Raw genomic sequence first — 26,798 nt, 5'->3', positions numbered from 1 at the left:
TTTGGGCCAAATCCATCTGTGCAGTAACTCCACTAAGGTCACTGTGGTTACACCAGGGGTGAATTTAGCCCTTTGTATCCACTTGAATCTAGATCTAAGAAACCAGTAAACAGTGCCCCTAGGCACTGGGGTCCCGCTATTGGGAGCGGGCAGGGAAGGAGAGACCCATGGGTCTCATGGGAGACCTATGTCTGTAGGGAGGGATGCTAGTTCTTTCATCTAGGTCTGAGGTTCATGAAACAACCTCTTAGTCCTCTTTTGCTCTCTCCACAGTGCTCTGTCTTGCTGACCGCCCAGCCCAAAGTCCCATCCGATGGTGCACAATATCTGATGCAGAGCAGAGAAAATGTATGGAACTGAAGACGAAAATGTCCTCAACCCCTTCATTAGACTGTGTGAAGAAAACAACTCACCTTGACTGCATAAAAGCCATTGCGGTAGGTTGCCAGCAATGTATCAGGCCTGGGGCTGGGAGAAACAACTTGCCCTGATGGGTTCCATTTGCCTAATCTGGGATGAAAGCTTCACTATCCTCTTTAAGTCATTGATTTCCTTCCGTCATTGCCTGGCTCCATTGCTACAGCAGCACCCCAGCCAGGAAGGACCCCAAAGAGAGGCTCTGTTAATTAACGCTCAGTGTTTTCTAGCCCTGCTGATGCATGTGCCCACATCTGATGTAACCCTTTTGTGTTTCAGGTGAATGAAGCAGATGCCATTAGTCTGGATGGTGGACACATTTTCGAAGCACACCTTGCCCCATATAATCTGAAGCCTGTTGTGGCTGAGGTCTATGGCACAGGAAACGGTACATTTGCATGGAGGACACTGTTATTGACCAAAAAGTTGTGGAACTTTGACCACCCCGGTGCTAGCTGTCAGCACATTAGTAACACCATACTACTAAGGCAAACTGGGAAGGCACAAACCCCTGGGCAAGTCAGTGTGCTAACTCTGAGATTATGTACTTCTTCAGAGCTGGCCACAGACCAAGGACCAGGGCCTTAGCTGGTATGCATGAGGACTGATCCACAGCCAGTGACCTCAACACAGCTGTGCCCATTTACACAAGCTGAGAATCGGGACCAAAGTGTCCTGGTGGAAAGCAGCAATGATCTGTACTCCTGCTCCCTGCCTTATTTTCCTAGCTGTCCAGGTGATCAAACTCTCCTTTGGAGCCATCAGCTTTAGTTCTATCACTCCACTCACCCTGATCTCCTCCCCTTCCCCCACAACCAGACCAGGCCTTTCCTAATCCTCTTGATTTCTGATTGGTTTGAGGGGTTTTTCCACTTCCATGAACCTTCTGGTTCTTGCTTCATTCCTTCCCAGTGACCCAAGGTGCTAGGGTAATTTTACCTGCAGACTGGGGAGCAATGCTAAAGCAACCAGTTACATGTTATTACAGGTGACATTGTCATTTTCACATGTCCTCCACACCACCAGCAAGTGAGGTGACTATCGCTGCTGAGCCGGCATGGCATTTCCCCTCACCAGCCATACTCACAAGCCCCCTTTGTGGTACCTGAAAGCTCTGAGCAGCAGCAACCTATGATGCACTTGGCTGTATGCGGGAAGTGTGCTGTGAACAGTAGCTTTTCCCTGACGTCTCTCTCCATGGCTGTTCATGCAGAGCTTAGCTCGTGCGTTGCTACCCTGAAGGGGATAGAGCAGGCTACAGGAGGTAGTGGTGGGGTTTCTATCCCGGAGCAACCTTTCCTCTCCACACAGCTCCTCTATATCATTTACATTGGGCAGCTGAAATTTGGCTCCCTGCCGGATCACAGAGGAGGAGCAGACCAGTCTATAGAAACAGTTCTTACTCCCACTGCATGTGGCAGTATCTAGGGAGGTGATTGAATTTCCTTCCTTTAAAGTTTTTAAGGTCAGGCTTGCCAAAGCCCTGGCTGGGGTGATTTAGTTGGGGATTGATCCTGCTTTGAGCAGGGGGTTGGACTAGATGACCTCCTGAGGTCCCTTCCAACCTGGATATTCTATGATCACAAGGGCAGTAACTCTTTCTCAACAGAACTGGAGTAAATCCAGTGTGCTGCTATTGCTGTTCCCTCAGTGGAAGTTTACTGCTCACTACAGTGGTGTTGCAATGGCTGGGGAAGGCTAATGCAATAGAGTGTCTGAAGAGTTTTGTAAGGTTAATTTGCCTCAGTAACTAACGGCCCCTGACAAAACACAGCAGGGGGACTAAGCTGAGCAAACCTCAAAGGTTTTCCGCTTTCAGGGACCTTGTACAAAACTGGAAAATAACTGGGCTAATCCAGGCACGTGAGACCCAAGCTACGAGTCAGCTGCAGTAACAGAGGTTAAAGAATGGCAACAACACAAACTTTGTAGTGTTGGAGTAGTCATGGTGGTCCAAAGATATTAGACACCCAAGGTGAGTGAGGGAATATCTTTTATTGGACCAATTTCTGTTGGTGAGAGAGACAAGCTTTCGAGCTACGCAGAGCTATTCTTCAGGTGTGTGTAGCTCAAAAGCTTGTCCCTTCCCCCAACAGAAGTTGGTCCAATAAAAGATATTACCTCACCTGCCTTGTCTCTCTAGCAACATGAGGGTCAATTGTTTCTTGGAGGACCAGGCTGAACTGAGCACACAGATGGGGCAGTGGATGAACAAGCCCAGTGAAGAGGGAAAGAAACAGAAAAGAAAGCTAAACATTAAAGCTGCTGCTATCAGAGTTGCTGGGCCTCAGTGGAAGCTGTGATACAAACCCATTCTGTTCAGAATGAAGTCTATCGCTCAGTCTGCATCCCCAGTCTGTAGTTCTGTCTACTGCATTACTGATGATTCTTGAAGGAAAATGACAGTACTTCTCCATTCCTGTCTCCATCGGCTCCTGCTTTCCAGATCCCACCCAAACTCCCAGCCTTCTCTTTCTATTATAATACAGGTCTCTGTTCGGAAAGTCAGGCTGTTTGTTTTTTTTTCCATAGATATTAAGGTCAGAAGGGACCATTATGATCATCTAGTCTGACCTCCTGCACAATGCAAGCCACAGAATCTCACCCACCCACTCCTGCGAAAAAACCTCTCACCTATGTCTGAGCTATTGAAGTCCTTAAATCGTGGTTTAAAGACTTAAAGGAGCAGAGAATCCTCAAGCAAGTGACCCATGCCCCATGCTACAGAGGAAGGCAAAAAAAACCCAGGGCCTCTTCCAATCTGCCCTGGAAGAAAATTCCTTCCCGAACCCAAATATGGCGATCAGCTGAACCCTGAGTATATGGGCAAGATTCACCAGCCAGATACCCAGGAAAGAAATATCTGTAGTAACTCAGATCCCACCCCATCTAACATCCCATCACAGGCCATTGCACCTATTTACCATGAATAGTTAAAGATCAATTAATTGCCAAAATCACATTATCCCATCATACCATCTCCTCCATAAACTTATTGAGTTTAATCTTAAAGCCAGATAGGTCTTTTGCCCCCACTGCTTCCCTTGGAAGGCTATTCCAAAACTTCAGTCCTCTGATCGTTAGAAACCTTTGTCTAATTTCAAGTCTAAACTTTCCAATGACTAGTTTATATCCATTTGTTCTTGTGTCCACATTGGTACTGAGCTTAAATAATTCCTCTACCTCTCCGGTATTTATCCCTCTGATACATTTATAGAGAGCAATCATATCTCCCCTCAACCTTCTTTTAGTTAGGCTAAACAAGCCAAGCTCCTTGAGTCTCCTTTCAAAAGACAGGTTTTCCATTCCTCGGATCATCCTAGTAGCCCTTCTCTGTACCTGTTCCACTTTGAATTCATCCTTCTTAAACATGGGAGGCCAAACTGCACACAATATTCCAGGTGAGGTCTCACCAGTGCCTTGTATAACAGTACTAAAACCTCCTTATCTCTACTGGAAATACCTCACTTGATGCATCCCAAGACCGCATTAGCTTTTCTCACGGCCATATCACATTGGCGGCTCATAGTCATCCTATGGTCAACCAATACTCCAAGGTCCTTCTCCTCCTCCATTACTTCTAATTGATGCATCCCCAGCTTATAAATAAAATTCTTGTTATTAATCCCTAAATACATGACCTTACACTTCTCACTATTAAATTTCATCCTATTACTATTACTCCAGTTTACAAGGTCATCCAAATCTTCCTGTATGATATCCCGGTCTCTCTCTAAATTGGCAATACCTCCCAGCTTTGTATCATCCGCAGACTTTATTAGTCTCCCACTTTTTGTGCCGAGGTCAGTAATAAAAAGATTAAATAAGATTGGTCCCAAAACTGATCCTTGAGGAACTCCACTGGTAACTTCCCTCCAGCTTGACAGTTCACCTTTCAGTAGGACCCGCTGTAGTCTCCCTGAATGCAGCTGATGAAGTGAGCTGTAGCTCACGAAAGCTTATGCTCAAATAAATTTGTTAGTCTCTAAGGTGCCACAAGTACTCCTTTTCTTTTTGTAGTCTCCCTGTTAACCATTTCCTTATCCACCTTTCACTTTTCATATTGATTCCCATCTTTTCTAATTTAACTAATAATTCCCCATGTGGCACGGTATCAAACGCCTTACTGAAATCTAGGTAAATTAGATCCACTGCGTTTCCTTTGTCTAAAAAATTTGTTACTTTCCCAAAGAAGGAGATCAGGTTGGTTTGGCACGATCTACCTTTTGTAAAACCATGTTGTATTTTGTCCCATTTACCATTGACCTCAGTGTCCTTAACTACTTTCTCCTTCAACATTTTTTCCAAGACCTTGCATATTACAGATGTCAAACTAACAGGTCTGTAGTTACTTTTTCCCCCTTTTCTTAAAAATAGGAACTATGTTAGCAATTCTCCCGTCATATGGTACAACCCCCGAGTTTACAGATTCATTAAAAATTCTTGCTAATGGGCTTGCAATTTCATGTGCCAATTCCTTTAATATTCTTGGATGAAGATTATCTGGGCCCCCAGATTTAGTCCCATTAAGCTGTTCGAGTTTCGCTTCTACCTCAGATATGGTAATATCTACCTCCATATCCTCATTCCCATTTGTCATGCTACTATTATCCCTAAGATCCTCATTAGCCTTATTAAAGACTGAGGCAAAGTATTTGTTTAAATATTGGGCCATGCCTAGATTATCCTTGACCTCCATTCCATCCTCAGTGTTTAACAGTCCCACTTCTTTCTTTCTTTGTTTTCTTCTTCTTTATACGGCTATAGACCCTTTTACTATTGGTTTTAATTCCCTTTGCAAGGTCCAACTCTACTTGACTTTTAGCCTGTCTCACTTTATCCCTACATGTTCTGACCTCGATAAGGTAGCTTTCCTTGCTGATCCCTCCCATCTTTCACTCCCTGTATGCTTTCTGCTTTTTCTTAATCACCTCTCTGAGATGCTTGCTCATCCAGCTTGGTCTACAACTCCTGCCTATGAATTTTTTCCCCTTTCTTGGGATGCAGGCTTCCGATAGCTTCTGCAGCTTTGATTTAAAAGTAATCCCAGGCCTCCTCTGCCTTTAGATCCATAAGTTCTTTAGTCCAATCCACTTCCCTAACTAATTTCCTTAATTTTGAAAGTCAGCCCTTTTGACATCAAAAACCCTAGTTGCAGATTTATTTTTGTTAATCCTTCCATTCAGTTTGAACTGAATTAGCTCATGATCACTTGAACCAAGATTGTGCCCTACAACCATTTCTTCTATGAAGTCCACACTACTCACCAAAACCAAATCTAAAATGGCATCCCCTCTAGTCAGTTCAGCAACTACTTGTTGAAAGAATCCATCAGCTATCGCATCTAGGAAAATCTGAGCCCTATTATTATTACTAAAAAGAAAAGGAGTACTTGTGGCACCATAGAGACTAACCAATTTATTTGAGCATGAGCTTTCGTGACACGAAAGCTCATGCTCACAAGTACTCCTTTTCTTTTTGCGAATACAGACTAACTCGGCTGTTACTCTGAAACCTGTCATTATTATTACTAACACTTGTCGTCCAGTCTATACCTGGGAAGTTAAAGTCTCCCATGATCACGCAGTTTCCATTAGTATTTACTTCATTAAAAACATTTAAAAAGGGCTCTATTCATATCCAGATTAGATCCCGGCGGTCTATAGCACACCCCAAACACTATCCCAGGGGAGGCTCTAGTAGTTTTCTTCCCCGATGTAATTTTTGCCCAGACGGACTCTGTCTTATCCATTTCATCGCTTCTTATTTCTTTACATTCCATCTCATCATTGATATACGTTACTCCACCACCTTTACCTTTATTTCTGTCTTTTCTAAACAGCACGTACCCTTCAATACCCGTACTCCAGTCATGACTAATATTCTACCAGGTTTCTGTTATCCCTATAATATCTGGTTTCACTTCCTGCACCAGTAGCTCTAGTTCCTCCATTTTGTTACCGAGGCTCCTCACATTGGTGTAGAAACATCTTAATTTTTGCTGTTTGGCCTCGCTCACATTCTTTACCTGATTAGGCACCGTCATTCTACAGCCAGTATGACCTATTAGACTGGTATCCACACTGCCCTTCCTCCTTATATCCATTCTCCTACCCACGGCTGTATCCTTTCTTATGTTGTTTTCTTCTGTCTCAAATCCTGCTAAAATCTGGTGTGGAGATTACCTGGACATCTCCCAACCATCTCCCCCAAATTCCTAGTTTAAAGCTCTCTTAATCAGTTGTGCCAGCCTCCATTCTAGAAGTCTATTTCCTTCCCTACTCAGATGAAGTCCATCCCGAGAGAACTGTCCTCTGTCCATGAATGCCTCCCAGTGGCCATACATCCCAAAGCCCTCCTTATAGCACCACTGCCTAAGCCATCTGTTGATAGTCATAATCTTGTCACACCTTTGTTGCCCTTCTCTAGGAAGAGGCAGAATCCCACTAAAGATCACCTGAGCCTCGATTTCCTTAAGCGTCTTCCCAAGCCTAGCATAGTCTCCCTTAATACTTTCCAGAGAGAACCTAGCCGTATCATTTGTTCCCACATGAAGGATAATTAGGGGATTCTTTCCCGCTCCCTTTCAGATCCTTTTCAACCTCAGGTCTACATCCCATATCTTAGCACCTGGAAGACAGCACACCCTTCTATTCTCTGGATCAGCTCTGGTTACAGGCCTGTCTATTCTTCTCAATAAAGAGTCCCTGATCACATAGACCTGCCTTTTCCTGGTGACTGTGCTATTCTCCAGTCTATCCCCTGTTCCCTCTGGCTGCAAGTTGTTTCCATTCCTATTCTCCCTTGTAATTCTCTTCAACCCATCCTGTATCCTCCTGGGGCTCATATTTGGTGTAGTCTCCATTGACTCTTCCCCTTTTCCTATAGGACTAGCCGCTCTTCTCTTCTTCCTTGCCCTTTCACCTTCAGTGACTAGCGGCTGAGCCCCTTCTTCATTTTCCAACTCCTCAAACCTATTCTTGAGCTCTATTTCTCCTTCACTAGCCCGTCTTTTCCTCTGCCTAGTTCTTTTAGTCATATGCTTCCACTGATCACTTTCCTCACCCAGCAGTCTCCCCTCAGAATTCCTCAGTCCTGCTTCCATCTGCAAGTCTGAGCTTTTCCCTTCAGATACCTCATGTCTTTGCTCCATAATCTGCTCGAACCCCTTTCTAAACTCAACCAGACTTTCCACCTGCATCTCCAAACCTCCGATCTTTTCCTCCATCAGCTCTATCAGATGGCATTTCATGCAGACAAAACTCTTACCAGGTGCCCCCTCCAGGATCATGTACATACCGCAGCTTCCACATCCAGTCATCTTCATTGTGTCTTCCACTACATGGGTCACCCCCACTGCTGCCTCTGTATCTGTCATAGCCTTCCCACCTAAATCCTGTTCATCTGGGAAACACAAACCACACCAAAACACCACCACCCACAGCAAACACAAACCCCAAACAAGCACCACAAACCAAACTCCGCTTTCAAACTCCCACTGAAACTCCCGTTTACAGCTCTCTTTGCTGGCTCCTGTGCTGCTACAGCTGTCTGATACTGTGTAGAGAGTTTGGGCTGAAGGCAACATTACAGAGTAATTCTCAGTGTTATGGCTGAGAATTAAAAGGTACCAAAGTCAGGAAATTCAAAGTAGTGGGTTTCTGCTGCCTCCAGAACTCAGTCCGTTTGCATAGATGTAATATTTGCCAGACAGTCTATGGAGAGAATTTTAACAGACCCAGTTTAGAGTCCAGTCCTGCAAGCGTTACTTACACAAATCATCTTTACTCATGTGAGAAGCTCTACTGCCCTCAAAAAGACTTATCACGAGGGTAAGAGCTATTAACAACAGCACACATATCAAATAAATGCAAAGACAAGACCGTTTAACAAATGCTAGTAATACTAATTAGTAGGTTTCAGAGTAGCAGCCGTGTTAGTCTGTATCCGCAAAAAGAAATGGAGTACTTGTGGCACCTTAGAGACTAACAAATTTATTTGAGCATAAGCTTTCGTGAGCTACAGCTCACTTCATCGGATGCAAGTGAGCTGTAGCTCACGAAAGCTTATGCTCAAATAAATTTGTTAGTCTCTAAGGTGCCACAAGTACTCAGTTTCTTTTTACTAATTAGTAGAACATTTAACATTATGTCTATTACAACGATTATAATCAGATTGATATTGGCATGGCAACCCACTAATACTAAACAGGAGAAAGGGGTAGGGTGTCTTGCTACATTATTATGGGGTTGAAAATGTTGCACTTTGCTTCCTGTGCCCAGGATTTGTGTGACATGGGAGAAAACAATTGTGTGAACTGGAAGGGATGGTAAGCGACTTCCATTTCTGTTTTTGTGTTCCTTTGTTCCAATGCTTGCTTGCTTTCCCTCCTCCCTCCCTTACAGATTCGGTCACCAGCTACTATGCTGTGGCTGTGGTGAAGAAAGGAACTGACTTCACAATAACGGAACTTGAAAGGAAGAAATCCTGCCACACCGGGTTGGACAGGTCTGCTGGCTGGTTCACTCCCATTGGGACCCTCTTGTACCATAAAATCCTAACCTGGGATAGAGCCACTCCCATAACCCACGGTAAGCTGGGAAAGAGCTAGGTGAGTAGGGAGTGCTAACATTAAGCTGGGGTTGAGGAGAACTGGGATTGATCAGTGTTAGGGAGAAGGAAGTAGATTTTCTGAGGAACTTTTGGGGAAACCAGCAAACCAACGGAACCATCCACATTTCCTAAATTTCTCTTCTTCCATCAATCAGGGCATTTCCATGACAGCAACAGCTTCCTTGCTTTGGAATCCATTATCTTCTACTCAGTCACACTCCAAAAACTCTGTTGTGCAATGGTTAAAGTTGCTACCGATGTAATACGCCATCCTGACACAAACCCAAGGAACTGGAAAGTTTAAGGCACCTCTACTCCTCCACACACAAACACCATGCACCACTGCCACGCACAGCAGACCACATGCCAGAACCTTCACTCTGCCCAGCTGGAGATGCCATCCTTCCAGCATCCCCTTTACCAAACCACCCCTTCCAAAGGCATCAGGTTACAGACACTCTCCCCCCACTACCTCCTCCAAACACCCCATACTACTATACCAAGCATCCACAGCTGGGAGAAGACAGTTTGCTAAAGGGTGAGTTTGCTATTAACTACTGCATGTGTTTTTCCATAGCTGTGGCTCAGTTTTTCTCAGCCAGCTGCGTCCCTGGTGCCCCCGCAAATGAACCAAATCTGTGCCGCTTATGCCTTGATCCGAAATGTTCCCGTACTGGGCCTTATTCTGGCTATTCTGGAGCCTTTAAGTAAGTGAAAGTTATTTTTATCTGGTAACTATCTGTTCCACACACATGTTTTCAGCTGCACTATAACTGGGTCTCCTGACATGGCTACACTTGTAGAGTAGTTGGGACCTAATTGTCTCATTGGTTTCTGTTGAGTAATGGGCCTCAATGGAATTAAAAAGGGCTCCAGAGGTGATCCCAGCAATTACAGACCTGTAAGCCTGACTTCAGTACTGGGCAAACTGGTTGAAACTATAATAAAGAACAATATTGTCAGACATGTAGAGGAACATAATTTGTTGAGGAAGTCAACATGGTTTTAGTAAAGGGAAATCATGCCTCACCAATCTACTAGAATTCTTTGAGGGGTCAATGAGCATGTGGACCAAGGGCATCCAGTGGATATAGTGTACTTAGATTTTCAGAAAGCCTTTGACAAGGGCCCTCACCAAAGGCTCTTATGCAAAGTAAGCTGCCATGGGATAAGAGGAAGGTGCTCTCATGGACTGGTAACTGGTTAAAAGATAGGAAACAAAGGGTAGGTATAAATGGTCAGTTTTCAGAATGGAGAGAGGTAAACAATAGTGTTCCCCAGGGGTCTGTTCTGGAACCAGTCCTATTCAACATATTCATAAATGATCTGGAAAAAGGGATAAACAGTGAGGTGGCAAAATTTGCCAATGGTACAAAATTACTAAAGATAGTTAAGACCCAGGCAGACTGCGAAGAGCTACAAAAGGACCTCTCAAAACTGGGTGACTGGGCAACAAAATGGCAGATGAAATTTAATGTTGATAAATGCAAAGTAATGCACATTGGAAAGCATAATCCCAACTATACATATAAAATGTTGGGGTCTAAATTGGCTGTTATCACTCAAGAAAGAGATCTTGGAGTCATTGTGGATAGTTCTCTGAAAACATCCACTCAGTGTGCCGTGGCAGTCAAAAAAATGAACAGAATGCAGGGAATAATTAAGAAAGGGATAGATAATAGGATAGAAAATATCATGTTGCCTCTATATAAATCTATGGTATGCCCACATCTTGAATACTGTGTGCAGATGTGGTCGCCCCATCTCAAAAAATATATATTGGAATTGGAAAAGGTTCAGAAAAGGGCAACAAAAATGATTAGGGGTATGGAATGGCTTACGTATGAGGAGAGATTAATAAGACTGGTTTCAGAGTAGCAGCCGTGTTAGTCTGTATTCGCAAAAAGAAAAGGAGTACTTGTGGCACCTTTACAGCTGTAGCTCACGAAAGCTTATGCTCATATAAATTTGTTAGTCTCTAAGGTGCCACAAGTACTCCTTTTCTTTTTATTAATAAGACTGGGACTTTTCAGCTTGGAAAAGAGATGGCTAAGGGGAGATATGATTTAGGTCCATAAAATCATGACTGGTGTAGAGAAAGTAGATAAGGAAGTGTTGTTTACTACTTCTCATAACACAAGAACTCAGGGTTACCAAATAAATCAATAGGCAGCAGGTTTAAAACAAATAAAAGGAAGTATTTCTTCCCACAATGCACAGTCAACCTGTGGAACTCCTTGCCAGAGGATGTTGTGAAGGCCAAGACCATAACAGGGTTAAGAAAAGAACTAGATAAATTCATGAAGGATAGGTCCATCAATGGCTATTAGCCAAGATGGGCAGGAATGGTGTCCCTAGCTTCTGTTTGCCAGAAGCTGGGAATGAGCGACAGGGAATGTATCACTTGATGATTACCTGTTCTGTTCATTCCCTCTGGGGCACCTGGCACTGGCCACTGTCAGAAGACAGGATATTGGGCTAGATGGACCTTTGCTCTGACCCAGTAGGGCCATTTTTATGTTCTTATGGAAGAAGCACCCCTACTCCAGGGTTGAGTATGTGGCCTACGATAGCTCCTAGCCTCTACAAGCAGTTAGTGAGTGACCGGAAATTGAGCTATAAATTGCACATGGCAGTACAGAGCATTATCATTGGGCTACTCCTGATGATTTGCATTATAAAATTCTTCCCTGCCATTGCATTTCTTTCTGCAGCCCGCATGGCTTTTTGTGAAGACAAACTGTCACGTATCTAAGGCTTGTTTCAAAGGTAGTTGTCTGAAATGTAGAGGGATGGTATGAGATTAGCAACAAACACAGTATTTCAGTGTCCTCCTTTTCTTTCTGCTTTCTTTCCCCCTCCAGGTGTCTGAAAGATGGAGGTGGAGATGTAGCTTTTGTCAAACACACAACTGTTCTAGGTAGGCATGGGGGATCATTCCATTTCACCACTTTCTGGTCAGGCCTTTCACTGGGACTCTATCCTTGAATTCTGTCTATATTGCACCTGCCTTCATTTCTCTCCCCGTTTATCCTAAGCCTCTTTTCTCTTTGTCTCTGGGAGGAAATATGATTTGTATGCTGTGTTCCTGACTGCTAAATAATCAGCAGAGAGAGATTAGATTTCACCTCTTAGTCTAATGGCTCTTCCTTGTGGCTGAACAAGGCTACCAGAGTGGGGACCAGTTTGTATGTTGCTTCTTTGATGTGCACAGTGAAATCACACCAGCACATTGTTCTCTGAAAGATTAAATTTGGGAATGGGCTTCACCTCCACCAACATCATGACTGGAATCTACTAACATGACGCCAGCATAAGAGAAAGGATGGTCCTGTGGTAAAGCACTGGGACTCAGGAGACCTGGATTCTGTTTCCAGCTTTACCACTGACTACTTAGGCAAGTCATTTTGTGCCACATTCACAAAAGGTCTTGGGCGCCCTTTCCCTTCCCCCACTGTTTTGTGTGGAATTGCAAGAATGGATTCGATGCCTAAGGCCTCTGACTCCAGAAGCAGGGGGCCTGGTGGTGGATCGCAAGCAGAGGCCTGCCCCCAATTTCAGGAGAGGGGCAGAGTTTAGGACACATCCCTCTTGTCGGTATCTGCCATTGGCTAGCTTAGGGCACACGTGTCTTGTCGACTTCTCCAATTGGCTAGCTTAGCTGTCTCCCCGCTCAGCATGCTGGCTTTGTGAATCCCATTCTTAGGTGCCTGTGTCTCCCCACACACTGTACAGGGAGCCTAGCCACGGCTCTCAGGCTTTGTGGATTTCTAGATGTCTAAGTCCCTTTGTGGATCTGGACCTTCATCTCTCTTGGCTTCAGATCTCTAGCTGTGAAATTGGGATGATAATAATACTTCCTGCAGGGAGGGAAGTTTGTCTCATGGAAGTTGTCATGCTTCTGGTTCTCATTCAGGGTCAAAAATCATTGGGGAGTTTCCTGAAGTGGGGTATTCAAAGCCCTTTTAAATATTGGTGTTGCTGTAACCTGTGGACTTCCATTCCTCCCAGAAAATGACCCAAGTGGGAAAGACAAGTATGAGCTGCTGTGTGAAGATGGTTCCCGGAAGCCTGTAGATAAGTATCATGAGTGTCACTGGGCCAGAGTTGCTGCTCATGCTGTTGTGGCTCGAAGTGTTGATGGCCGGGCTGATGAGATCTGGAGCTTCCTCTCTCAGGCGGAGGTATTGCTTTCCTTCCCATTCTCTATCTTTCTCTCTGTTCCAGCCTTTCTTTTGCTATTATCCCTCTTTTGTTTGTTCTCTCCACTTTTTCAGAACTATCTCCTGCTCTTGGTATACACCTGATCATTTCTCCTCTGTGACAGGCAAAGTATGGCAAGAACACAAAAGAGAGCTTCAAACTCTTCAGCTCTCCTCATGGGAAGGATCTGCTTTTTAAGGACACTGCTTCCAATTTTAAGCGTGTCCCTCGACTGATGGATTCCCAGTTCTACCTGGGCTACCAGTACTGGGCTGCTATTCAGAGTCTCAGGCCAGGTAAGCAGAGATTGGGCTCCATGGCAGGTGGTCATGAAATTTTAAGCTGCGGGAGGGTCCATAAGGAAGCCATGGCCTAGATCCTGCTCATAAAGCAAAGCAACTACATTGACTTCATTCACTTTGAAATTAACACAGCTCTGAGCTGTATCAGGGTGTAAATGAGAGCTGGATCGAGCTGCATGGGTTGTGCTCTGCAGTGCGAGTTCAATATACAATTGGCATTGCCACGACTGGATCTGTTTGAATGCAAATTCTTGTGGCCCAGGGATCAGACTCCCAGGTGCCATTGAGCTGCATTGTCATTAACGAGCAGTAGTTTGGTGTCTCTCTGCTCTCGCAGCATTCTGGGTCCAGCACAAAACGCCCCACTCGGAATATAGCACACAGCCCCAGAAACACCAAGAGGAAGAATCAGGCAGCAGGGAGACACATTTCTTTCTCTGTCCTCTCCCGCTTGTTCCAGGGGCTATTCACTGGCTATGGGCCCTGACCAAGCAGGCACCTCCCAACCCCCTTCCCCGGGCAGCTCAGCTGCGCGACTTGGTGGGGTGGGGTGGGGACAGGGGGGAGCCTTGGCGTCGCCCATTTCTCATCCCTCTCCTGCTAGCAGCCCAGCAATGGGGTCCAGGAACACAGCCCTTTGTCTCCCGAAGGGGCAGGATGCTGCTCAGCAACATGGGGGTGGGGGGTTCTCCCCCTCAGGCTCCTGTGCTGCTGTGTGCGCTGGGCCATAAGTGCCGTGTAACACAGGGCACACTGAGCACAGGGATCCCTGACGCTCCAGCAATGGGGTGAGGGTGGTGGGGATCAATGTCCTAACTACCAGCCCAGCCATTTGTTCCTGGGGTCACCTGTATCGTGGGGACACCCACTGCCCTTTGGCTTTGCTTTGCCTACATCACCTTTCCCACCACACTGGGTCTCCCTTCCGCCCCTGTTAACGACGCTCCCTCACCAGTCAGTGGGGCTGCCGTAGAGTGACATGAGATCTCCCTGGGGCTGGCCACCCTGCCTCTGCACCGCGGCTGGGAGAACCATTCTGCACAGATTCAGGAGCGTCACCTCTGGGGCACTTTGTGCAATGGGCAGGTGATGGTTCCCATGACCTGCTCCTGAACTAGGGACACACCAAGAATCAGTCACGGAAACATTTGGAGAGTCGAAGAGTAAATCTGTTTGGGGGAATGAGGCAATTTTCTCACATTTATTTGCAATCCAGAATTATTTGTCAGATGTTTGCTGTCAATTGTTCCTGCTCTGTTGTTCGTTCAGGGACAGCTCATGGGGAATATCTCATAGTAAAATATTGGGCCATTTTGACTGGATGTCTGGATCACATGGGGCTAACATTTTTTTAGGGAAAATCAAAAATCAAACCAAAAGAAATCATTTCAGATTGAAACAAACCATTTCAATTCAAATTAAATGTAGTCTTTGAACATTTAGTTTTAAAAATGCCAAACAAAATATTTAGACTTCTCTGACACTTATTTATATTATTTTGGTGCAGGAGGTAAAACAATTAACCAAATTCGACCCATGTTCACAAATGCTTTCTGTCCACCCAAAACTGTTTTTTTTTTTTTTTTAAAGCAAATAAACTACTCAGCCAAGAAACTTCGCCCAGCTCAACTCCCAACCTGGCTGGGCTGGGGAGTGAGAGGCTGGGGCTGTGCTGAGAAGAACATTGGTCTCTCACATAGCAATGCACAGCACCACCAATGCTAAGTGACCCTGAGGTCATGAAGCCTGGGACCAGATTCTGAGCTGGCACAAATCAGTAGAGCTAAGTGAAGCTAAGGCAAGTGGTGGAGTGTCCATCTCTTGCTGTCTTCAGACCAAGACTGGTGGCCTCTCTGGAAGATGCTTTGGTCCAACACACATTATTGGCCTCAAGACAGGGGTAACTGGGTGAAATTCTCTGGCCACAGCTACACAGGAGGTCAGACGAGATGACCTAATGGTCCCTTCTGGCCTTAAAATCTAAGCCTCTCTGTTGATTTTGAAGCATCCCCTGTCCAGTGAGAACCAGACCCAGCCAACTGACCTCCCTTTCCTGCATATTCTGCACTCCACTAGTCCAGCATTTGTCAAACAACAAGACTATTTTGAATGGAGCTGTAGGGAGCTTGTGTGCACAATGACCTGCTGTCAGCAGCCCTGCTCTTCCTGCAGTCAGTCAGTTGGTGGCTTTACATTTTAGATAAGCTTTTGGCTTATTCTTTCTACGTCAGTTTCTTCCCTAGAAACTCCTGAAGCCCCTTCGAAAAAGGTGAAGTGGTGCACAATAAGTAAGGATGAGAAGGCCAAGTGTGATGAATGGAGTGCAGTGAGCGAAGGCAGCCTGGACTGTGCGGTGGGAGAAACCACAGAGGACTGCATTGCCAAGATAACAGTATGGGCTTTTCGTTTTCCCACTGTTCTCTCCATGCCCCTGCCAGCTCAGAGAACAATTTCCTCTCTCTGTCTTTGAGCTGCACTGGTCAGGAATGTTTCAATGAAACAATTTTTCATTGGAAAAGGCCAATTTGTTGAAACTGAAACCTTTTCCTGGAAAGGGTCAGTTCTGACGAATTTCTGAACTTGATTTTTTTTTAAAGTTTACAAATTGTCAGAACATTTTGATATTTTCTAACTTTTCATTTTCCGAGTCAACGTCAATCTTCATTGTAAAATGTAAGCTACTTATACTACCCGTCTCTTTCGTGACAGCAATTTTTTTAAAGGCTTCATCTCTGGCAGGGGGAGGCTGCATGAGAAGTAGCTTCACTTCATATTTGATGAGTTACTTTCATTGCAGAAAGGTGATGCTGATGCCATAAGCTTGGATGGAGGTTACGTCTACACGGCTGGTAAATGTGGTTTGGTGCCAGTCATGGGAGAATACTACGAGGGTGAGTGAGGTGCAATCTGCCTTTTAGCTTGTTCTTGATGGGGAATTAATTGATAACAGAAGACTTTATTTTACATTGAACTATGATAAGTCAGTGGTCCTGATTCTGGTCACAATTAGCTTGATCCAGGAAACGAGTGGAGGTGTGGGGGCAAAAGGGCTTTAAATCACTGCACCACTTGGATGCCGAAGGCAGATTTGGACAGGAGTGGTTCTGGGCATAAGCTAGAGCATTCCCTTAATGGCTGGAGCAGGGTTCTCTAGCCGCACCCTTCCTGCTTCTGACACGCCCCTCCATCCCCTGGAAAACCCCAGCCTTGGGGGCTGTGCGGAGGGGATGGCATGGGGCTGCTCCATTGGCTCTATCCCTCAGGGAACATCCGCCCTGTATCAAGGTATTCCTAGGTGGCCAGTTCCAGATGACGCAGGGTCCCTCCCTGCCAGCAATCCAAATGTGGAGAGGCTGTCTGGGATCTACAAGAAAGGTCAATGACAGCTGGTTTTGCCTGTCTTGAACAACCCTTATTCACAGAATTCCTAACAGTCATTAAGTTATTGTCTTCTAGCCTCCAGCTCCAGTCTCGTCTACTGAGTTGTTGCCCCAGAAGGGGAGTAGGGCAATGCTTTGTTCTGCTAATGTGCTAGATGTTAGACCAGCTACTCCTGTCCCCTTCTGTATTAAGGCTTCTTCAGAAAGTAACTTGCCAGCAGCCCCACAGAGAAACCACTGCTGTGAACAGAATCCTTACAGAGCTAGGTATATACACAGTGCCAGGACAACCTATTTTTAGCATTAAGTGCACACTTGCTTTTCAAGAGCTCTCTATCTGAAATCTCCTCCTCTTTCCCATTTCAGGTGACATTAAACAATGCCAGAAAGAAGGAACACCCAGAGGTAACTACTGGTAACAGAGGGGCAGAAGATAAAATCCTGACCTAGAGTAAACTGGAAAAATAAATTGGTCAAGAAACAGAAAGCTAAGGGTTAGGAATAAATGGCCAACGTTCACCACAAAGATGGCTATGGGGACCTTTGTGTCCAGTGTATTTAGTAATGATCTGGTATGCAGATCCAGTAGTAAAGGGGAAAGTTTGCTAATGGCCCTCAATTATTTAGATTAAGGAGCACAGAGAGGAACGACATAAGGACCTACCCAAACTAATCAATTTGACAACATGATCTCAGATAAAATACAAAAGAAAAGCAAGGTCAAGGTAGTACATACTGAAGGGAACAAATTAAATTATCCAAAGAATGTAAAGAAATGGGGTCAGGAAGAGATTTACCCCTTGATATAATATTGCCCAATCTGGCCAGGTGGATTATGCAGGATTTTTGTTGTCTTCCTCTGAAACATCTTGTACTAGCCTGGATCACAGACTAGAGCAGACTAGATGATCTGTTCTAGGATGGCAATTCCTGTGTTCAAATGAACATTTGTGGTAACCACTGTTCAGAGTGTATTACACATCCCCGCACCCCCCTCCCCACACTGGCTGATCCATAGGGGGTTTTGAATCTACATCTGGGTAGTCCATTAGCTCGAGTTGTAGAGGTTCAGACTTTTAACACTGAAGGTCTTGGGTTCAAACCTTGCTGCTGGCCCAAGGAGGGGTGAATGAGGGGGAAATCTTTAGAGGAGCCTCATGTACAGAAAGCAACCCAAGTTCTCTTATGATATCTAGAAAGTCTGATTTCATGTTATTCAACAAAAACCCCTCTAGGGGAACTGAATATCTCCAGGAATTGCTAATGGGATATAGTGCTTGCTACCACTAGGTCACTGATCAAATCACATCAGTAGCACAGATGGTGTTATGTCTGCTGCCTGTTCACTGACCTACATGACATGGGTTTGCCAGGTTCAGACCAGTTCCTAGTGGCCTGGCAGGGAAGCATTCACCACAGCAGCTTGTGCGGTGCCATTTCTCAGGATAAGCAGGGACTTTAGATCCAGAGCTGTCAGGAGCACTGAATAAACATGATGTTGGCTTTTAAGGAACACATCAACCTTTCCTCTGTCTTATTGTGGACCATGGGCCATTTGTCCTTAAGGGAGCAGGAGAGGAAAAACCTTTTCCACAGGCTTCGAACCTGGAAAGGGAGGGGAGCCCCCACTCAAATACCAGTTTCTGGGGTCTCCTCAACACAGACACATCACGGCCAGTTCCTGAACCCTTCCCCCCATGGGAGCAGGTGGCCTGAAAGGGATCAGAAATAGAAGGCTCTGTAGTGGGAAATTGGGGTGTTCAGCCCTCGGAGAGCTCAGGTATTGGAGTCTAGGGTGACGAGATGTCCCAATTTTATAGGGACAGTCCCGATTTTGGGGTCTTTTTCTTATATAGGCTCCTATTACCCCCCACCCCATCCCGATTTTTCACACTTGCTGTCTGGTCACCCTATTGGAGTCTGTCTGCTCCAGTATATTGCTGAGTTGTACTCAGCTGGATCTTCATTGTTAGCAGAATGGTGGATGTGTGGCCAGCTGGATCTGTGACTACATGGATCCACCAGCTGATCCCACTGCAAAGTGTGGAAGAGTGTCAGAGAGACAGTCTATGTGAAGCACCAATATGCCAACACATTACACCAGGATCTACCACAGGGACAGAAGGCCTGGGATACAGTACTAGAAAATAGGTTTAGTCGAAATATTCCCCCAAACAGAGAGGCAGGATGGTCTTGTAGTCAAGGGGCAGGATTGGAAATCAGAAGGCATATGCTATATCCCTGGCCCTGACACAGACTTCCTGTGTGACTGTGGGCAAATCATTTAATGACCTAGTGCCTCAATTTCTGTGGGAAGAAAAATAATGGGGATACTACCAGAGGGGAATTGTGGGGCTAAATGCATCACACATGCAAAGCCCTCTGTATCCTGGGGTGGATAGGCTGTAGGAGGACACAGTATTCTTGTTGTTCCCATTTGTAGATCCTCTCTATGAATAGGAAGGATGAAAAGAATTCTGGAACCTTGGATGTCCATTCTGGTTCAGGTTTGACTCTCCTGATTCACTTCCTTTTCCTTCTGCTCTGTGACAGTAACATATTACGCCGTGGCTGTGGTGAAGAAATCCAACTCCAATATCACCTGGAAGACCCTGCGTGGTAAGAAGTCCTGTCATACAGCTGTTGGGAGAACTGCCGGCTGGAACGTCCCCATGGGCTTGATTCACAGTAAAACCGGGAGCTGTGACTTTGGTGAGTCAACTTGTGTATCAACTTCTCACAGCGACTGTGTGTATCCATGTCCCCAGTACAGACATCAGGTAGGCCAGTGCTGGAGAGCAAGAGCCTCATCCCACAGCTCTTGTCTGGCCTTCGAGTCTCTGGTGGCTCCCAGATGCTGGCTGGCCACTAGCACATGGGAAATGCTGCTTTGTTAAAGGTTTCAAGGAGCCACATTTCCCTGAGATGGACTTGAGTATTTCTTACCCTGATGGAGCAGCAGTTGGACGTGGCATGTCAGTCTGTTTCTTTAGCAGATGTTATTGAACATGAAACAAGCAATGGTCATTTGTAGGGATAACAAGCCCATCTAGAGTTCTAATAGCCAGGATGAAAAAGACAAGGGCTTGGGCAGAAATTGGGTTTCTTGCACTTTCTTCTAGAACAGCTGGTACCAGCTATGGTTGGAGACAGGCTGCTGGACTAGATAGAGCCCCGGTCTGGACCAAAGTAGCAAAATCTGTCTTCCTGCTGTGAAGGTTGTTGGATCAAACCCTGACCCATATTGACAGTGATCCCAGTTCACAATGTTTCCCTTATGCAGCCTCTGCCATTTCTTAGGTTGAAGATATTGCCTATATTGTAAACTCTTTGGGGGCAGGGACTGTCTTTTTGCTCAGTGTCTGTACAGCACCTAGATCAGTGGGGTCCTGGGCCACGACTGCAAAACAAATAATACTTATTTCCAAATTTCCTGTCATTGGCTTTGAGTCTCATGCTGAAAAACTGGTGCACACGATTTGCTGCCCACAGCAGAGATGTGCCTGTTTCTTATTGTGAGTTTCTCTGTCCATAACTTCACTTTGTACACGTGCAGCACAGGAACTGATGGTTTCTAAGGAAATGCCTCCTCAGTCTTTTAAAGAGGTTTTAGTTTTCTTTTCAACTAATTTAAATTACTTCAAGGCCTAATAATGATGAATCATATGAAGATTCTCACTGAGGGATAGAGAAAAGCAAGAGCCAGAGAGGAAATATACAACAGGTGTTCTGTATTTCTCCTGGCAGATAAGTTCTTCAGTGAAGGCTGTGCTCCTGGATCTCCACTTACCTCACCACTCTGCAACTTGTGTGCGGGCTCAGGCAGCAGCCTCCCACCAAATTACAAGTGTGCCGCCAACAGCAATGAGAGATACTATGGATACAGCGGGGCCTTCCGGTAGGTGACTCCAATATAATACTAGGTGCTCCTTGGGCGGTGATGGACTGAGAGCCCTGCCCCTGCTGACAGAGCCCTGAGAATCCTACCTCTTTCCCCTCACTCTAATTTCCTCTTCCCTCCAGGCCCCTCAATGCAGACACCATCTTTCTCCTCATAACTCTCTGCAAAGCCCATCAGTGCTGCTCCTTCAGGAGCAGGAGGAGCGATAATGGATGGGGCTGGAACTTTAGACTTCCCACAGGGCAGGGTCACTAGATCTTACCCTTTAACTGAAAGGGAGAACAGGAACGCATCTGTAAAATCTTCCCTTGAACTCTGTTGAATGATCCCAAAGGAGAACCTAGGGGGCCAGCTCCTTGGCCCTCCAACAGCTCCTTGACCCCTCCAACAGCTCAGGACTAAGTAGCTTGTGCTGATATGAGCCTTGCTGGGCAATTAATGGTGTTTCACTCCCTACTGGTAAAGAAATGACCCAATGCAGCAGTGCTTCACGGCTCGCAGTAGTTTTGGTGTAAGATCCACCTTTCACAGGCTATCGCTATTGAAATGTACAGCCAGGATCCTCGCTGACAGAAATTACAAGGATTTTGAGGGTAGCAAATTGAGTCATGCAACAAGAAAATAAATAAAATAAATAATAATAATTAACAACAGCCAGGGACAGCAGGTTTGTAGAAATTTTGGTGGTGCCCAGAATGCCCAGAGCCCGCCCCTCCCAAACTCTGCCCCCCATCTGCCTAAGGCTCTGGGAGGGAGTTTGGATGGGGGGGAGGAGGTCTGGGGTGCAGGCCCTGGGCTGGAGCAGAGGATTGGGGTGCAGGACGGGTGAGAGGTTGAGCTCTGGGAGTGAGTTTGGGTGGGGGAGGGGGTCTGGGGTGCAGGTTCTGGGAGGGAGTTTGGGGGCAGGAGGGGTGTGTGGGAAGGGGGTGGGGGTGCAGGCTCTGGGACGGAGTTTGGGTGCAGCCTCTGGGCTGGGGGTGGGGGTGCAGGCTCTGGGAGGGAGTTTGGCTGCAGTGGTGCTTGGGGCAGAACACAGACCCACCCTGCCCAGGGGCCGCAGGGAGGGGCCAGCAGCCACATGGAGCGAGCAGGTAGGAAGCTGCTCAGCTCCGCTGCGCTGCCAATGGTGAGTGGGGGCCCCGGGCTGTTTTAAATCACCTGGGGGATGCGCTGGGGCGGGGGGGGGGGCCCAGGGGCAGAAGGCAGGGCCGAGGGAGAGACCAGTGCTGGAGCTGGGCCTGTGGTGCCTGGGAAGGAGGAATATGCCTGGGGCCCAGGCACCATAGGCCCATAGAACTCGCCGCCCATGACAACAGCACACAAGCTTCTTATTCATTGAATAAGCTTACATTTTCTGTTAAATTAAAAAGGGTCAGTGGTGAAATGCACACTGGACTCTGCACATTGCTGGTGGTAAAAGGTTACATTTTAACTGTCCTTGTCAATTCTGTGTCAGTTCTAACAGAGCTAAAAATGCTCACAGATTCAGGTTACAAAAGATGACAAGTATCAACAGCAGATGTGCAGGGAAGGCAACGATTCACAAACACCTGTAACTCCTGATTGTCTTCTCTCTCGGTATTTGTTAGGTGTCTGGTTGAGAAGGGAGACGTGGCCTTTGTTAAGCACACAACTGTCAGTGAGAACACCGATGGTATGCAATTATTTCACCTTGACATTAAACTCCATAAATGACTAGACTGGATATTCATGAAACCTATGGTACAGGCAGGATGGCTGTAAAGGTCTAGGCACTAGATCTGTCAGTAAGCACAGAGAATAGAAAGGGCTGTGGAGAAGGGGAGCATTTCATCATGCTGATGGGAATACCCCATGCTGACTTAGCTGCTGCTGAAGCACATGGTCTAGTAGCGTTGCTTCCCCTCATCGCCATCCCACTGTGCTCTCAGGGCTTGTGCCAAAGCCAGCTGAAGTCAATAGGAGTCTTTCCATCACCTTCAATGGGCTTCGGATCAGGTCATAGAAGGGCAAAGCCTCATTATCTGCTCCGGGATAGAAATTTGCAGATTTGGGTGGGCACGCACACTAGTGCTAGCTTCAGACTCCAGTGGCTGGTCACTGCAGTCTATGGCCCAAGTCCTGCTCACCTTACTCTGGTGTCAGGGAGCAGATGGCATGCTCACCCTGCTCCAGATAAAGCCTGCCTGTTCTGTCTGAGTTCAGTCTTACCCCTTTCCTGGGGTATGACTTTACTGGTAACTCAAACAACAACCATAGAACAGAAACCCCAGTCCAGGCTTTCTCCCCAAGAGTGTTTGGTCCCAGGGCTTCCTGCAGGGACAGGCTGTCTCTGTCCCTAGTTCTCTGACCACAGGCTCATCCCCCTTCTCTTCGTTCCTTGTGGAATTAAAAAGCCACCCCTGCCCCAGTCAGCTCAACTCCCACTCAACAGCTTCATGCAGGGTTCTTGCTCCTGCCAGCCTGTCAAAGAGTCTGCCAGTCACTGTCTCTACACCTGAGAGTTCAATACCCATTTTCACAAGTCCTGGCTATGGTCTTCAAGCCAGCCTAGGGGATTTAGACACATCCTCTAGTAGAATGAATATTAATAGAAGACGTCTGAATAAATCCTCCAGATTTCCCTGACAGTCTCCCCCACACCAGCCGCTCCCTGCTGAGCTCTAGTCAGTACATCTCCTAGACACGTGCATGTATCCAAGTACAAGCACACACAGACATTCCCAGTGATACCCCCCGTGGGCAGCCACACTCAGAGTAAAGCCTGGTGCTGTCAAACAGCTCTAGAGCCTCCATCTAATTCTCTTTCAAGGACATAATGCTGCTGAGTGGGCAAAGGGGCTGAAAAGCAATCAATTCGAGTTGCTGTGCCTGGATGGAAGTCGCGCCTCTCCTACTGAATACAAGAAATGCCACCTGGCTTTAGTTCCTGCCCATGCTGTGGTCACACGGCCAGACAGAGCAGCTGCTGTCCGTCAGATGCTGATAACCCAACAGGTCAGTACTGGGGCAGAAATCTATTTAGCTTGTTTTTATATTCCACTCTTATGCATGACCTGTTATTGGTTCACTCTAAGTGACACAAACCAGTGTTAGAAACTCTTATCAGCACGTCCAACTCCCTGTTCAAATCCAGACAGTTGGCTGTATCAGTGTTTGGATTCATGAGAGTGGATGACCGTCCTGCTACAAATTAAATAGAAGAGGGGCAGTCTATCACACTGAATTTTTTCATCCAAACAGCCCACTGCATTTAATGAAAGGTCTCCCATTGACTTTGGTGGGCATTGGTGCCAGTCCCATAGGATGCCATAAGTCAGATATTTTATGGCATCACAAACCATATAAACTTTTCACGCAGTTGCAGCTTGTTTCCATATTCTGTCTCATCTACTGGAAATCTAAATGCACAAATAGTTTTCATACCATTGCAAGAAAAGTAGAGGCGATCAGGACCTTCCTCTTTTGCTGGCAGAGATTCCTGCTGTGACGGGTTGGGTCATAGAAACCACCTTAGGACTGCCACCTGATGTGTTGAGACTACCCCGAGCCTATTTCCCCTGGCAGCTTGGGACTTCGGTACACTGCCTAGTTTCGGTACACTGCCCGGCTTCGGTACACGCTAGCCTGCTACAAACACAGACCCAGGTCTGAACCACGTCCCCTAAAAACTGCAGGCTTAACTGAAAACAGCTTAAGAAGTGCTCCTGTCTCCAGCATCCAGATACCCAGCTCTCAATGGGGTCCAAACCCCAAATAAATCCATTTTACTCTGTATAAAGCTTATAGAGGGTAAACTACTAAATTGCTCGCCCTCTATAACACTGATAGAGAGATATGCACAGCTGTTTGCTCCCCCAGGTATTAATACTTGCTCTGGGTTAATTAATAAGTAAAATGTGATTTTATTAAATATAAAAAGTAGGATTTACGTGGTTCCAAGTAATAACAGACAGAACGAAGTAAATTACCAAGCAAAATAAAACAAAAACATGCAAGTCTAAGCCTAATACGGTAGGAAAATAAATGCAGGTAAATCTCATCCTCAGAGATGTTCCAATAAGCTTCTTTAACAGACTTGCTCCTAGTCTGGGTCCAGCAATCACTCACAACCCTGTAGTTACTGTCCTATGTTCCAGTTTCTTTTAGGCATCTCTTTGGGGTGGAGAGGCTATCCATTGAGCCAGCTGAAGACAAAATGGAGGGGTTTCCCAGGGCCTTATATAGTCTCTCTCTTGTGGATGGAAACCCCTAGTGTTCTCCTGTGAAGAATCACAGCTACAAGATGGCGTTTTGGAGTCACATGGGCAAGTCACATGTCCATGCACAACTCAGTTCTTTACAGGCCGACGCCATTGTTTACACGTTAATTTGAACATTCCCAGGAAAGCTCAGATGTGGACTGATGTCTCTCCAGGTCCATTGTTAGCTAAGTACTCCCAATTACTTGAGCAACCCCTTCACACTATGTTGACCAAATCTGCCTTATGTGCGTCCTACAGCAAACACTTTAAATACAAGCACAGAGCCAACACTTATAACTTCAGATATAAAAATGATACATGCATACAAATAGGATGAATACATTCAGTAGAACATAACCTTTGCAAAGATATGTTACATGGCATATCTAGCATAAAACATATTCCTGTTATGTCATATTTACACTCATAAGCATATTTCTATAAAGCATTATGGGGTGCAACGTCACACCTGGTATACAAGAGAAATTGTCCTATGGGAAGCTCTGGCCACCTTAAGCTGAGCCTCAAAGTGAACTTGTGAGACCGGAGAATCCAACCCTCTGCATGAGGAAAATATGTATTTTGAGATCTTTCACTATTTCTATAGGACCAAAACTGATTAAGATCAGTCATGTAGTGGTACACTGCTTCATACTGCAGTCCCTGCTCTCTGTATTCGGGTTTTCTACCTTGCCCAACACTGTGGTATCTGAGCTCTTTCCAGGTAAATCTGCATGGTGAAGCCCCTACTGGATTTTGTGGATTCTTCTGCTCTCCTCCCATCCTTGTAGAAGGAAGTTCTTTTGGGAGTGTATGCAAACATTTTTTTTTTACATTGTTCTGTTGATGGTGAGAGAACTTTTTCTCCAGCTTTGCACCCTACAGATGATCTGACTTTGCATGAGGCTGAGTCTTTGCTTTCATCTATGTCCATTTACCCATTCACTCCTGTATTTCAGGCATTGTATGGAAGCAATGGATCTCAGACAGATATCTTCCAGATGTTTCAGTCTGAAACCAAGGACCTTTTATTCAAGGATTCCACCACGTGCCTGATTCAACTCCCCAGTGGAATAACCTATGAGCAGTACCTGGGAAAAGAATACTTTGATTCTGTCTCTAGTCTCAATCAGTGCTCACCATCAGGTAACTGTAACAAACTCAGATGAGAAATAGATGAACTGCATCTCTCTGCTACACAGACATGAAGATCATGGGGAGTTGGGGCTCGAGGGAGTTATGTCTGTCACTGCCCAGTCCAGTTTTCCAAGCAAAATGAAAGCAACAACTTATGAAGATATCAATAGATCTTTTTTCGTGTAAAAATGTTTAGTTGAACCATGCTGGATTGGTATCACCAGACACCAAGGTCTGTTATTTATCTCTAGTATAGGTACAGTATGAGAAGTGGTGATGCAACCTTCCCTGCCCTGCCAATGTGCTCAATCCTGTTCTGTAGAAACTATGTCTTAGGAGAAGAGAGGACGAGTTCCTTTTTCACGTCCATTCAGTACTTGGCCTCTCCTCTGAGATTGCCAACAAAAAGGGAAATTAGAGGAGAAGCCAAGAAAGGAAGGTAGCTTTTGTGATGTGGACTCGTGTCCACTAAGAATCTAGCCTGAGATCACCAGTTCGTTTCACACAGTCCACTGTCCGCTCAGTGAATGGTAGCGACTCTTGGCCCCTGCTGACCTGGCACAGATTTGAACCAGTGCCCAAGAATCCTCTTACAAGTCCCTTGAGCCCGTCCAGTCCACTG

At 45.8% G+C, this 26,798-nt stretch overlaps 1 protein-coding gene across 1 annotated transcript in view; it reads left to right on the top strand.

Moving 5' to 3' along the window:
• LOC140916805 (ovotransferrin) overlaps positions 1–26,798 on the top strand; it is a 74,642-nt gene that overhangs the window by 4,128 nt on the left and 43,716 nt on the right. The window contains exons 2-16 of the mRNA XM_073358691.1: positions 274–437; positions 697–805; positions 8,823–9,008; positions 9,608–9,737; positions 11,895–11,950; positions 13,042–13,214; positions 13,358–13,529; positions 15,767–15,927; positions 16,333–16,426; positions 17,282–17,320; positions 19,469–19,627; positions 20,663–20,813; positions 22,406–22,470; positions 23,608–23,792; positions 25,999–26,185. Coding sequence (XP_073214792.1) covers positions 274–437; positions 697–805; positions 8,823–9,008; positions 9,608–9,737; positions 11,895–11,950; positions 13,042–13,214; positions 13,358–13,529; positions 15,767–15,927; positions 16,333–16,426; positions 17,282–17,320; positions 19,469–19,627; positions 20,663–20,813; positions 22,406–22,470; positions 23,608–23,792; positions 25,999–26,185 — 2,031 coding nt within the window. The remainder of the gene's footprint in view (positions 1–273; positions 438–696; positions 806–8,822; positions 9,009–9,607; positions 9,738–11,894; positions 11,951–13,041; positions 13,215–13,357; positions 13,530–15,766; positions 15,928–16,332; positions 16,427–17,281; positions 17,321–19,468; positions 19,628–20,662; positions 20,814–22,405; positions 22,471–23,607; positions 23,793–25,998; positions 26,186–26,798) is intronic.

The sequence above is a fragment of the Lepidochelys kempii genome, chromosome 9 (assembly GCF_965140285.1).
Source record: "Lepidochelys kempii isolate rLepKem1 chromosome 9, rLepKem1.hap1, whole genome shotgun sequence".
Taxonomy (NCBI): domain Eukaryota; kingdom Metazoa; phylum Chordata; order Testudines; family Cheloniidae; genus Lepidochelys; species Lepidochelys kempii.
This window is presented reverse-complemented; position numbering and strand designations above follow the sequence as displayed.